General features: G+C 40.2%; 1 protein-coding gene across 5 annotated transcripts; it reads right to left on the reverse strand.

Moving 5' to 3' along the window:
- Positions 1-248: 248 nt before the first annotated feature.
- On the reverse strand, positions 249-10976 carry ZBTB43 (zinc finger and BTB domain containing 43). Of its 5 annotated transcripts, XR_008434407.1 has the most exons (4): positions 10355-10976; positions 6934-8163; positions 852-966; positions 249-298 (listed from the first exon to the last, which is right to left on the reverse strand). XR_008434407.1 is itself a non-coding variant. In XM_053961723.1 (3 exons), exons 2-3 carry the CDS (start codon positions 8138-8140, stop codon positions 959-961), a joined length of 1215 nt encoding a protein of 404 aa, XP_053817698.1. In that variant the 5' UTR covers positions 8141-8163; positions 10355-10976; the 3' UTR covers positions 362-958. The 5 variants fall into 5 exon arrangements, 4 of the variants coding, with proteins under 4 accessions (XP_053817698.1, XP_053817695.1, XP_053817697.1 ...); XM_053961723.1 differs by lacking the exon at positions 249-298 and having other exon boundaries at positions 362-966; XM_053961720.1 differs by lacking the exons at positions 249-298; positions 852-966 and having other exon boundaries at positions 1645-8163.
- Positions 10977-14548: the final 3572 nt, after the last annotated feature.

Raw genomic sequence — 14548 nt, forward strand, 5'->3', positions numbered from 1 at the left:
TTAACCGCCACCTTTATTGAGCAAAGAATTGAAAAGTTCACCTGTGTTATACTGGCCTTGTCACTCACAGAAATCACTTCAGCAAGCATGTGCTAACTTTTTCTTTTGTGTTATCCTGCATATGCTTGTAGGTCAGGTAGTGCAACGATTCAGTTTAAGAACCAGACAGTTCATGTACTGGTTATGATGTACTACTTGAAAACAGTCAGAGTAACTGGTGCCAGTAGGTCCTGCTGGGATACCCACCTGGTCTAACCAGACACCACATTCTGTCTTCTGGAGGTACGTCTTTCTCTCCCTTTAAGACACAGAACAGAATCTTCATACATTAGGCATTGTGCTGATGAAATAAAGCAGCGGCCTGGGAAGTATCCTGGCCAGGGCACAAATAACAGAGTTACAGAACACAGAGCCAAACTCTATTTGTTCACTCAGATAAAAACCACTCAAACAACTAATTTTGAATAGGCACAAAACTTTGGGCTCATTCTTCCGTGTTCAGTAAATGTAATCAAAATAGAAAATTAATTTTCTTGTACCATATTCCATTTGAAGACTGAGTGTGTTACACAAATATTGACTTCTTCAGGTATTGACTGAACATGCTTTCAATAAGAGTGCGCTCATTTTTTGCTTACATATTAAAACAGCAGCTGTGACAGTTCCACAAGGACTGAGCAAATGGAGGCTGGACAAAATCAAGTGTTCAGTATAAGTACCTAAATTTAGTCAAGGAGAGAAAGAATCCTCACAGGAAGGTAAGGGAAACTTACTCTTTAATACTTTTCACAGCATGAAATTTCCTTCATACTTACACAAGAAAAAAAAAAATCTCTGTTATCTGTACGTACTTCAACTGTACCAAGAGGCCTTTCGGACATGCGGTTGCTGCTACTATGAAGTGAGTGTTCTGGAATTTTCCTATCAGCATGTACATTCTCTATTGTAACTTCAGAGATCACCATTCTGCAAAAAACAGTTATAACAAAACCTGTTTGACAAATTTGAACTAGCATGGAACCCAATTACCTAAAGCAGCAAAGAAATGGGTCTAATTCCACAAATTCATCAAACTTACTGTGCCATAAAAATCAGGTTTTAGTTTAATGTTTTCTTAGACTAGGCTGGCATGTTATTATTTCAAGAAGACACATTACTAGATACACTTTTTAATATATTTAATAAAGTTATATATCAACAACTTTTGGATTTGTATTTTAAGCACTTATTTTGGCAAAGTGAAATATTAAATACTAGTACTAGACATGCATTCCTTTCATTCAAGCTTAAGAAAACATTTACAAAGTTGACAGATAACATTTATTAAAACATGTTATAGAAAAAAAGGGGCATGGGACTCTTCTATAAGAAGAAAATATTGAACAGTAACATTAAATTAAAACCATGCTGTACAATTAGGACAGCAATATTTATAGACAAAACTATCCAACCTCTGCAATACAGGCATAACATCTCACAAAATATCAAGATATGCAAATTTACTATTATAAATGACTTGTTTAGAATAAAAACTTATAGCTCATTAAGGAAGATTCACTTGACTTGCATAAACAGTTACATTTCTGAAAGAAATATGGAATCCCATGAATAAAATAAAAGGAGCAGCAATCGACAGACACAGGCTTCAAGCAAAAATCAGAACTTGCAATTTAATCACATTAAAAATATACCATCTTCTTTTCCGGCATCTTCTCCTAGGCCACTGACAGTTTACAGCTAATAGCTAAAGAAGCCAAGCTACCCAATGAAGCACTTAAAAGACAAAAAACCCAACCTTCCTTTGTTGCTTTGAGAAAGGTCCTAATTCTGTTATAGCAAAACACTCAATGTACTGCTGTGGGCTCTCATAATTCAGAGACAGGTCATCTTGCTGGCACCCTGGCAAAAGTATTGAGATTACAAACCCTGATATGCCTCCATTCTTTCACTATCAGTAATACTGGAACGCTCAATACATCAGCCTTTGATCATCTGCCTTGCTTATGATACAGGACGGTTTCTCAACCTCAGACACACCTCAGATGAAAAAAACTGTGACCAAAAACTGTACTGACAATATCTTCTAGGGTCTATCTGCTCATCCATAAAACTAACAAGGAAAGTTTAAAAAATGAAACAACAAAATAGCACCCCGCAAACCAACACTGATGTGTGAAATAGGAACCTTCTCCCTCAAAAGGGTTTGATATACACCTAAGCAGATTTTAACCCTGCTAACAGTTGAATTTTTCATAATGGCAGTTAGACAGATTCCATGGTAATTAACATCATAGTTACAAAATGGAATGAAAAGGAACTTAGCTGTAGTATCATTAAGTCTTCTTGCCACTGCTAGGACAATGAATGGCTTCAAAGCAGCAGGAAAGTCTGAAAGCCACCTGGGTATACAATATTGCTGGTTTTCAGAAGACACTCACTTTACTACAGCCAACAGCCACATCATCAAAGGTAATGAAGCATACGGGAAGATTAATGAAATTCATCATATACATATGCAGTCATATTATATATATACATATATATATATGGATTGCTTCCCTCCTCCCCATAAGTAAGAAAAAAATTTTCATACCTTGAACAAGACCACTCCATTAGCAAAGATCAGAAGCTTGACAGAAGCTGCATCTGTATATCTTGGCTTGCTATGTTCAACTGCACTGGCCAACAGTGGCAGAGGTGATGCGTGGCTAGAGTGTGCAGGCTGCCCTGCACTAGTCAAAAGAAGTTCAGCGTGCACAAAAAATGGAGGAGAACAATCCACTGCAAGCCAAAATCTCAACCAGAGGTGCACATAATGCTTCTGCTTAATTATACTTAAGGAAGAGTGGCAGCTGCTAGCAAGAGGTGCCGGGAGACACATGGAAAAAATACTCCTGGGGACAGGTGGAGAAACTGAAGAGCTGCTCTCGGGAAAACACCTGAAGCCACTGAGAACATGTATAGACACACTCACAGAAGGAAACACTTCCTGCCTGAGGAGATTCACTTCTAAGATGACTTTGGCCTACAGCTAAAGCCCTGCCAGAGCAGGTACACCTCTGAAATAACTGAGTTTCACAGAAGAACCAGGCTGGAACAGACACATCCCTGAAGGGACTGTGGCCCAGTGTCACCACTGACCAGGCCAAAGCACCAGAAGACACCCACTAAGAAATGAAAAGTATCAGACAAGGAACTGTGCATATGACCCCAACCTCCTCTGTGACCTGTCACCTTACTAAAGGAAATGGCAGGAACTGAATACAACTCTTGGTGAAAGCAAGGGAAACTGAGAATACAAAGGCAGGGAGAAGAGGTGTTAGACTTAAGCTGGGCCTGAGGAAGATGGTTTAAGTGATTTTTTATCTTCCTCCCCAGTACCTGAAATGGTGATTAGAAATTTCACAAAGGGCAATAAACTGAGTTCAAGAAAAACACCACAAGACAACTGTTTCACCTGTGACATGCAAAAATAAGGATTTTAGACATGTATCTCAAGTTGTCCTTAAATCATCAATCCTCTCAACCTGAAGTCATGACAATCAGATCAGTATTTTCCTGCAATCAATTGGTTTCATGTAAATTAACAGCAGAAAGCCAAGTTCTACAAAAATCAGTGGAGCAACATTTGCTAGAGTTTCAAGACAATGCCATAACATGGGGTAAAACAGCAAGAGGCAAATACTAAAAAGTTCCTATTCATGCTAAGTCATTAAAAAAGGAAATGGTTCTATAATATGATCTACTGAACCTGTTATAAAATCTTTAAAGTGTCTCTCGCAGTACATTTGATTTTAAAGCTTTATTTCAAAGTAATCTAACTGCAAATAGAAGTAACATCAAACCTTGAAATATCCCATATAAAAGTCATTCTAAGCTGGTAAAAGAAACAGTTTTGCTGGCAGCTCTGTAGGATGGTCTGAGTTCAACTTTTTTTTTTGACCACAGTTTTCAGACTGGTGTTTCTGTCCAGCCTTTTTTATGGTTAAATGGGAAGAGGCACCCTTAACCTTTTTATGCAAAAATAAAGTGACAATTGGAAAGGGGCTGAGAACTAATGTAATACACAAGATCATTCTTGAAATGAATATGAAAATAAACACCCTGGACACGTTCAAGGCCAGGTTGGATGGGGCTCTGAGCAACCTGGCCTAGTTGAAGGTGTCCATATCTATGGCAGGAGAGTTGGAAGTAGATGACCTTCAAAATCTCCTTCCAACCCAAACCAGTCTATGAGTCTAATGCCTTCCTTCAAATGTGATGATGGTACTTGCAGAAATGACACCATGTATGGGGTAAGGCCTTGGAGAATGGAAAAATAGGGCCACTGAGTGCAAGAACCCTTTCCTCTACCCTCATGTAAACAGGCAAGCATTATAGTATTTTTTAGTATTAAAAAGGACAGTGTTAGTAGTGTGTAAACAAACCATAGAGGGAATATAATTTCTAAGTTTAAAAAACATACTTATAAAGTATTATGGTTTGGTCTTTTTTTTTGTTTGTTTGTTTTGGGTTTTTTTTTTTTTTTTGGGGTTTTTTTTTGGGTTTTTTTGTTTGGTTTTTTTTTTTTTTGTTTTGGTTTTTTTTTTTTTTTGGGGGGGGTTGGGTTTTTTTTTGTGGTTTTTTTTTTTTTTTTTTGGTTTTGTTTTGTTTAAATACAAAGTGCTATACATTAAGCAGGTTACAGTGTTAATGAGCAAAATCCCTGTTTCAGTACCTTGATCACAAAGGTTAAACATAGCCACCATGGTATTTGTAGAGTTTAATTAAGTGCTGAGAACAGGAACTCTGTGGCGCTGATCATTTATGCCCATTGCCAGCAATGGGTTCATTGTACTTGGGAGCATCTGTATTCCATATGAAAAAATATTTGAAGCATTAGAAGATTAATAATTAAGAGCCTCTTAAAAAAAAAAAAGGTTTTTAAGTAGAATGCCAGTAAAGAAATTACAGTAATTACAGCTCACTGAGTAGAAAACCCTCATCTTGCAGCAGACATTCACTTTCAGGATACAGTTCAGTTGTACCTTAAGACAATTTGTAACTGGGAGTTCAAAAAAGAATCTGAAGTGTAATAATCTTTGTGTGGCTTTGCTTCACCATACAGGGTCATCTGTTCCAGTACATTATCCTGCACACAGCAGTGCCTAATACAGAAATTGGGGCCAGAGAGGCTTAGGTCTTTAAAGCTGGTTAACTTTTTCCCCATGTGGACAGCACTGTACTTGGTTATCACCTCTTTCTATTATATTCTATGTATGTTCTTCCCTTGTCATATTTCAGTAAGCTACGAAGAAGCTTTTGCTTACTAAGAAGCAATTGCTTTTGCATTGGACTGCATTAAGCTTTCAACCCCAAGATCCTGTTGTCACCTTTCAACGGATGCCTTTACTCAATCTGCAGAGCTGGCAGCATCCCTTAGAACTATACTCACTGCTCCATCTATCTCCATGAATGAGAGCCCCACACATAGATCTTCATCTTAACATAGAACAAGTGTCACTTTCTCAGCAAAAATACCAGCTTCAGACATAAGCATGGTACCATGTTCTGCAGTACCATTAGAAGATCCAAATCACATGCTTCCTACTTTTTTCCACAAGCAACTTTGAGGAAGTAAACAAGATCTCTGCTTGTGATTACCAGTCACAGTAGTTCAGTACCAAGAATCAGTATTATATACTATTCAAATAGTAAAGAATTAAAAGTATAAATACCTATCAATGACTATGTAATTTTCCTCAAGTAGGTTTCTAAAACTAGATAGAAGTTCTCAAAGAAGTTTTTGTACCAATAACAAGTCAGTTCATGAATCCAGAGTTTGGTACTTGCTACTGTAGTAAGCCACAAAAATTTGAACAGAAATTTACACTTTAAATATTTGACCGTTTTGACTAAGTTCCAAACGTTACATTTTACTTTTAGTTGGTGTCTTATTTTTTAATAAGACATACTTATTACACACACTTCTAGAAGCTCTCACAACATAGTAATTAAAATCTAATGAAGTCAAGAGTCGTACAGCATTAGACCCTAGAAGAGCAAGTATGACGTATACTTAATATATACTGAAGTTTATATAGTGAAAACTGTAAGTGCATTACAGACTCTAAATAGAAATCAGCACAAAATTAGACATTTATTTTACTGAAGAAAAATTTTTAAAAAAGAATATGGATAATGGAAAGCCAAACCACCTTTACCACTGCCTTTCATTAAGCAATACAACAAAGGCTACTGAATGATGCACACTACCTAATGATGCATGTTAAGTATGTTGGCAGTCTTCACCTTGAGATGGAATTCTCTTTTTTTTCTTCATTTAAATGTGAGTCGTATAAGCCAGTTTGATCATCTTAATTTTCTTTTCCATTAAGGAAAATTAATGGAACCTGAGAACCTGAATTTCTCATTCATCTAAGTATTTTCAGGATTTTTGGCAATTTAGAGCTGAGTTTTACTGTGAATTTAGATGACTTGGAAATACAAGACGGCTTCTAAATACTGCTGTGATTACAATCGATCTCAGACCTCATTTTGCAGGCACCTTTCAGATTAACCACATGCACTTCCCACAATAAACACCCGAAGTAATATTGCAGGAAGCAAAATACATTTGATCTGTTTATACCAGCATACTTATTAAAACTTTTTTTTTGAGAATGTACAATAGCAAGTACCAGACATTATTTGCATAATTAGTTTATTTTTCTTACTCTACCAAACAAATGTAAGCACTAATGTCTTAGTTCATCTCAGTAGTATTCTGCTCAGCTTTAGAAGCCTGATAGGACTTGGTACAGGAGGTCACATGCCGATGAAAACTGTCCCGCCACATAAATCTTTTCCCACAGATGTTACACTCATACGGTTTTATGCCTGTATGAATTTTCATATGGCCTACAAGATGGTGTTTCATTTTGAATTTCTTACCACAGACACCACAGCCATAAGGTCGAAGACCAAGGTGCATACTCATATGCCGATCTCTCTGACTTTTGTGTGTAAAGCTTTTTCCACACTGACAAGGATAGAGCTTATCGGCATGGGAGAATCCAGTGAGAGACGTTTCTTCTTTAATCCCAGCAGCCATATCAATGCTTTCACCATAGCCTGCTGCCATCATAAGATCCTGTCTGTGAGCACTTAAATTTCCATCTGCCCTTTCACCAGAAAATTCTTCCATAGACGACCCATAGAAGTCAACTTGTTCATCATAATTACTTTCATCTGCCTGTTCATCAAATTCTGCTTCCATCTTTTTGTCACCTATGTGAAAATCTTCAACACCTGAAGACTGGATTGAGTGATCTGCCTGGATGGTATTCATGGATTCAGAAACTTGGTGTTCATCATAAGGATTATCAACGCCTTCACAGTCTTGTTCAAACCTTTCTGGTTTCACATGGATCCACCGCTTGTGAGACATGATGCTGGGTTTGCTATACATTGGTCTGGTATACTGGTACTCTGCACTATCGCTAGTTCCCTCTTCCCCATCCTGACTGGTCATTCCAGTGCTAAGTCTATCGTGTTCTGTTGAAGAATTACTGGGAAGATACTCATGTTCTGTCAGCTGACACGACAGTTCATCTTTAGAGCTCTCTTCTTCATTTTCACCATCCCTTAGTTCCTGCACTTTGTGGAATTCTGTCTGTCCTCCAGAGCCAAGTTCAAAGGTTTCAACAAGGCCATTGTAGCTACTACTGCTTGGGGACTGATGGTCACTGCCATGATTCATCTTCTGACACAGAACTGTTGGGTTTCCCTCAAGCACTTCAGTGCACTTATCCACTACGTGCCACATCTGAAGGAAACTTGCTGCTGTCAGATAACTAACAATTTCTGGTGCAGGCATTACCAGACGGCCTGTATAGGTAGACAGAAGAATGTTTTCAAATACTCTAGGATTCATCACATCAGGCAGGACTATTCGCCTGCTGTTTTTCAGGAGAACCTGATCACAGAAGTAAGGTGAACTAGCTGCAAGAACAGCTTTATGGGCTCTGAAAAGATGGCCTTGAACCACAATGGACACATCACATAATTGTCCTTGCTGGCGCTGTTGGTTTAACTTCTGCAATATGGTGCTAGAAAAATCTGGAAATTCCACTCGAAAGGAGCTTGACCCAGACTCCATTTCATTACAAATTTAGTGTTTTGCTGCAAGAAAAAAAATATAAAATAAGAAATAAAATTAGAAATTCTGCTTGGTCAAGTATTGACCATTCAATTTTCTTCTATGTTTTTTTCTTAACAGACTCACATGGAGCTCAACCTTTTACCACTGTTGTATTTCTCTCAAGCCACCTCATTTCTCTCTTCTGAAAGCTGTACTAAGGCCATAAACTGCTATGCCAGCATATTTTGTTGTGCTTCTTCTCCTCAAGAGGACTCATCAACTACAGCAGGAGCTACAAACAGCAAGTTATGCAGTTGGGATAGATTAAGCATTTCAAACACGAGTTTAGGCTCATGAAACCATTTTTTCATGGAACTACACAGTAGAGTTCTAACTCCAGGATGTCCCACAGTTTGTACCAGCATATTAAAGATTTTGCATTTCAAATGCCAACAAAATCATCTCATTTACCCCCCAACAAACACTGATTTTACTCATGAAATATTTCACTTAAGATCAATTTTTCAAAAGCAACTGCATCAACTCACAGGATGACACTGGAAGCACAGGCAGAACCCCACTAAGAATAAGGCTTATGACCCTTCTCATGTATTTCCCTATTGTTTCACTAACTGAAAGGTAGAATAGCAACAGCTTGTACAGTTTTTAATTGCAAGCTTATTGATATATTTGGGTTAGGGCTAGGATTACAATGTTCCTTTTAGGGAAATCATACAGAATTTAAAAGGTCAATCAAAAAATTGATACCTTTGGTGCACAGAACTTTTCCTGCTTGTTCCTCGTGTATTTGTAACAACAATTACATGACAGAATCTCAGATAAGAGCTCCCAGATTTTCACATCTGAATTTTCACATAATCGAGAAGTCTTACCAAAGGTTAACAGCCCTTTTAGCAGTAATGCAGCTTTTTCAAATGCATACTTGAAATTTTAAATTGAATTTGAGATAAATTTGCACATTGTTGTAACTAAAAATGACAGAAATTTAAATGCCACTATGAAAAACCAACATTAACTGCTTGAGTAATTTTTCTATTTGATAATGTGTAAATTGAGTTCTGTAGGGTTCCTGAAGAGCCATGGAGCAGCAAGTGATTTCCGTGGTCAGGTCCCATGAAGTTGCCACTCACATAATTGCAGAAGACACCTTTAAATTTACTGTCTTCAGTGCTGCTCAGGTTCTTTTCCTCAAAGCACCAACTCTCTTCAGAACCGAATCAGTTACCAATACTTTTCCAGTGAGCAACAGAATACTGCGCCTGCCAGTTCAATTGTTAGTTTTTCTTACCACTTTGCTTAAAACAATTTGACATAATTATTAAAGTATTTCAAGTTACACCTTGTGTATATTACATCCATTTTTTGAAACAATCAGATTTTCTTATGCAGATGCAGTTCCTTACCTCCCTTCAGAATAGTCTCAGATTTAAAATTCTATTTTTCAATATTTGCCTACAAAAAGACAAGCCTTCAGAAGATGTTCAACTGAAGTTTAAAGACAGATGCCTATAGAATTTATATACAATTAGTGATAATCCAAACTGCCGTCTTTCAGCAGGGAGTCAGCATGCCACCACAAAAATATTTCTAGATGATAGAGACTTTTTTGTATTTTAAGTCGTCATGCAGACAAAATGTAAGTAAAATATTTTCAATTAGCAAAGCCATAGAAGTCAAGCAAACCGGTTTTCGAAAGGGGTTTCACTCCCTCCTTCTACAATCTGTTTTGTTTTGCACTTTTACTCCAAACTCATAAAGAACAAAGTCTTTCTACTTCAATTAATAACAATTTAAAAACCAGTATCCATGCTGGAGCCTTCAGCAGAAAATATAAGTCACATTTAAATTGCTTTAAAACACCATTAGTTCTAGTAAGCGCTCGCAGGGAGTCCCTTCCCGTCCCCAGGCGCCGGCCTGCAGATCGGGATCTCTCGCCCTCCCAGCGCCCTCAAGGCGTTGCTGCGGCCGCACCGGCGGGGCCCGCCCGGGAATCGCTCCAGGCCGCGGCTCCAGACAGGCCCCAGCGCCGCTCGCGGCCGACAGGCTCCGGCCGGAGCGGAGCCATCCCCGGCCCGGCCGGGGACACCGACCCGGCCCGACGGAGCGCGGACCCGCGCCCGCGGCAAGGCCTCGCGCCGCCCCGCCCCGGACCCGCGGATCGGGCCCGGCGGCAGCACGGCCGCCCGGGGCCCACGAGCGGCAGCGTCTCACCTGCGGCTCGCGGCGCCTCTCTCATAGCGGGACGCTGTCGGTGCGGCCCCGGCCCTGCCCGCGTCCGCCTCGTCCCGCACCGGAAGCAGCTGCCCCCCCTTCCTGCAGGCACTTCCGCGTCCTGGTCACGTGATGATCGCCAGCCCTTCCACTGCCCGCCCGCAGGGGGCTCCTACCCGGGGCGGCGGCGGCGCCCCCTGCTGGCTCCGCGTGGGAGCGGAGGTATTTGACCGGAGCGTTCAGCGGGAACGATTCGCACCCCAAAACCCCCTGGGCCGAGCTGTCCTGTCCTGTCCTGTCCTGTCCCCTCCCTTTGCGCCGCAGCTGCTACCCAGGGCAATACTCTCAGCGCTGCTGTGAGCACTGCCAGGAGGGGACCACCAGACAGTACATCTGAAGCCCGCTGTCCTCGCCAGGTGCTGGCGCGGCCCGCGTGCTCCGCACAGATCCTGATGTGCTGGGGCACGGGACTTGTCCTGTAGCCAGACCGTCCCAAGGGCCCGCAGCCACCACATCCGTGTCGGAGCCGGGGCTGCGCAGAGCTGTCCCGCCCCGCTGCGGCCCGCAGGGGGCGCCGCTCACCGCCCGGGCCGGCCCTGCTGGCCGGGCCCGAAATCCGCCCCTTTCTGCGCGAAAATGTCCCAAATAAATTGAGAAGAAATTAGTATTAATTATGCTTAATCTTTAATATTTTTTTAAAGAAAACAGATGAGAATGTTTCTAAATGCATCACAAAGACTTCAGCGAGACCGGCCCTCCCGGTTGGTTGGGAGCCGTCGATGCAGCCCGGGCCGGCTCTGTGTGCGCGCACCTGGGCACGGCCCCGCGCACACCTGCGCAGCGGCAGCAGCCTCGGCAAAGCTATGAACGAGAGCATGAGGTTCTGTAGTGGAGCCGTCCTGGCTCTCAGCCCCTGAAAATCTCACCTGAGTGAAAGCCATAGAGGTTACCTGTGGCTGAACTGGAACAAGAGAACGTGCTAAAACCCTGGGGTAGGAAGGAGAGCAAGCTGTTCCATGGGAGCTGAAGGAATTCTAGATAGAAGCCATCCCTGCTTTAGCAAGTACTATATCTGAACAGAATTTGGTCTCCTGCCTGTATTTTCAAGTCTGGTAGTGCACATTCCCATATTAAGTACATATCCTTCCTACATTAATAGGACTGGAATCCTAATAAAAACTGTAATACAGAAATGAGAAAAGAGAAGAACGATGTTTAACATAACACAATTATGTAGTTGTCTCTTATAGGCATTATGAGAGTACATGACCAAATAAAGCACTACATAAGAATGATAAGCACTAGGGCAAGGAAGTTTTGAGAGATGAAATAGCATGCAGCTAACCCAAGCATATGTTTTGGCCTGTGTGGAGAACATTGTGATCTCACAGTTAGAAGTGCAGAGTGTTGCAAAAGTGAATAATGATTTATAGAGTAGATGTGAAATCAACTCACAACAGAAGAGAACTCGGCTCAACCCCCAGAGGCATAAACAGCAGCAGGGGCTGCCCTGGCAGCCCTTGTTGCATGTTCAGGAGGCAAGAGTAAGGCTTCAGTTGCTCCAGGTGTGGGGAGTTAACTACTTCCTACTGGGGAAGCTGTTCAGGTATAGCCTCACAAGGGTCATCTGACTCCCACCACAACTGATTGCACAAACCACTTTTGTAGGGAGGTATTGTGGATATTCTCTCTAGACTACCAAACTAGTAACTCTGCACCTTGCTTGGTCAGCCAGGTAGATTTCCTAAGCATTTGGATAGGAAAGAAACCATGTACTCCACTTTTTAAATGAGAGATTTCTGTAAAGAGTCAAAACACACACACAGCTGATACCTGGCTCAGCAAGCTTCATCCTCTGGCTTTTGACAGCACAGCTCCCCAGCAGGAAGCCTGCAACAGCGTATCTCAGTTTTGAAGATATCCCAACTAATGCCAAGTTCATACTGCAAACTGGGATCTCAGTGAAAGTCTTGAAAGCTCCAGTACCTTCTCTGCTAAAATGGTGCTGATGATTCCTCACCTGCCAGACTCCTCTCCCCTCCTCACACTGAATGGCCTCTGTCTCTGCCATGGCTGATAGAAGACAACTGGAACAGGAGTCATCTGGTACAGCTCTGAAGTATGGAGTAGAATTCTGAGATCACGGTGGAGAATTACAAACCAAGCCCTCATTTTCTCTCTCATAATTTTGGAAGCTACTAAATTCTTTGCTAAGATGGATCTCTGCACTTATGTGATACAGCAGCTTAAACAGGATTAATAATAAAGCATTGTCTTCTATCCCACCTGATCCTTTGCCTTTGCATGAAGTCTTGAATTTTCTTCAAGTTTAGAGAATATATACAACCTTTCTCTTTTTCATAACACTGTCAGTGCAAGATTTGGAATATTATATTGGCTCAGCATTTATATTGAATTAGCACTGGCAGTCCCCGTTAAGAGTCAGGAGGATCCCACAGGATTGACTAATGAATAAACAAAGGATGTTCCTGCACAAATATTTGTGGAAAAAGGGATACAAGACATGGCAGCTGGCTGCAGCACACTTAGTAGATGGAATAAATGGGAGAAGGGCATTGTGGTGTGAGTCAAATAATAACAATAATAATGATTATTATTTTAAATACAGAAAAAATATATATGGTTAAGAGATAGAGAGCACTTCTCAAATTAGCATTGAAACTCTTGTGCTGTGAGCTCCTGTAAAGGCTTACTTCTCAGGATTTGGGGAATTAACAGGCTACTTTTGCTACCTTTTTCTGCTACTTTTGCTATCTTTCTTCTTTCCAGCATTTTCTTCAGGAAAAAAAAATCATATTTTTAAAGGTAAAATCTGCCACAGTACCAGTTATAATTAAACATGAGTGTGGCATGAAAAGCACTTTGGATTTCCTTCATGTGATCAGTTCTGCAGTCTTCATGTGATAACACTGACTGCAGGAGCAGGGCTGCAGGGTCAAGGCTAGTTTGTTAAATCAAAATTTATGTTTTACAAAGGAAGCAAATGGAAATAGCATTAACATTAACTAATGTTTGTATGTTTTACTTTTTCCTGAGGTTATGAATGATCATTCAGCTAAGCTTAGAGACTATATTTTTCCTCCCTTGAATCTTTTTCTTATTATAGTATGTTTTTTGACTCCTCTCTACTCCCTGCTGTGATTCATTTAAATAATTTATTTTTAAGGCAGTGGGTTTCATATCTTTTCTGTTATAGCAAGAAATACTGTGTTCTAATAAGTAAGCTGAAAGGGAATTTTTTCTTGACACTTGATGGGCTGACACAGGTGTCTCTCCAAAGCATACTTGTTTGGATTTTGAGATGGACAAACACCTTGTGTTTGTAAACAAAAGGTCTCTATAATTCTTGTATAACAAGATTCTACAATTTTATGAGGACAACAGTGCTTTAGCTTCACTCTGATGGTGAAAGAAAATGTCTTTAGGTCTGTCCCATAATGTTCATATATTCTGAAAGTTTGTATTCTTGGTACATCTAGTAAGATGACACTGGCTATACTTTGCTGTATGAGTCAGACTTTAACTAGCAAAATACTCAGAAGGGCAAACTGGTACTTGTGGATTCTGTGTAGTTACATAGAAAAGTTTCCTTCTCCAGAAAACTTGAGGTTCGACACCAGAGACCCTGCTCAGATAAACCTCTTGCAGATTTTCAGTGCTGGAGAACTTATCTCAGAGACAAATAGGGAGGGTATTTTTTTCTTTAATCAGCTTCTTCAGAGTTTTAATATTTCTTTCTCTAAGTGAGAAGGAAAAATTGATGCAGCTGTAATTATGTGGGGTGGGTCATTTTTATGTTGTTAGTTTTGGTTTTACATTTGTATAAAATTTTATATTTCAAAAGGCAGACACTGTCACTAAATGCATTGTAGCACTACTGCTCAGAAATGCAACAATCTATGAATCTCCCCATTATATTATTGAAGAATTAAAAAAACAGTGAGCATTGATGGAAGTCTAGGAAATAATTTTGTGTGTATCAAATATTTATTGTTTGCTCATAAAAAAAGGGAATGCCACAATGATAAGACAGATACACTTTAAAGTGTAACAAAAAGAATTGTAAAATTTTATAGCACTCATCAAGAATAGGAAAGTATTCAGTTCCACAACACCTTTAAATTTTAAACAGACACACATTGCAAAATCCCTTGAGCAAAGCTTAAATAATAC

This window comes from Vidua chalybeata, chromosome 21 (genome assembly GCF_026979565.1).
Source record: "Vidua chalybeata isolate OUT-0048 chromosome 21, bVidCha1 merged haplotype, whole genome shotgun sequence".
Taxonomy (NCBI): Eukaryota; Metazoa; Chordata; class Aves; order Passeriformes; family Viduidae; genus Vidua; species Vidua chalybeata.

Excerpts from the sequence above, each read along its gene's own strand:
- ZBTB43 (XM_053961720.1), bottom strand. The coding sequence starts at position 8,140 with ATGGAGTCTGGGTCAAGCTCCTTTCGAGTGGAATTTCCAGATTTTTCT.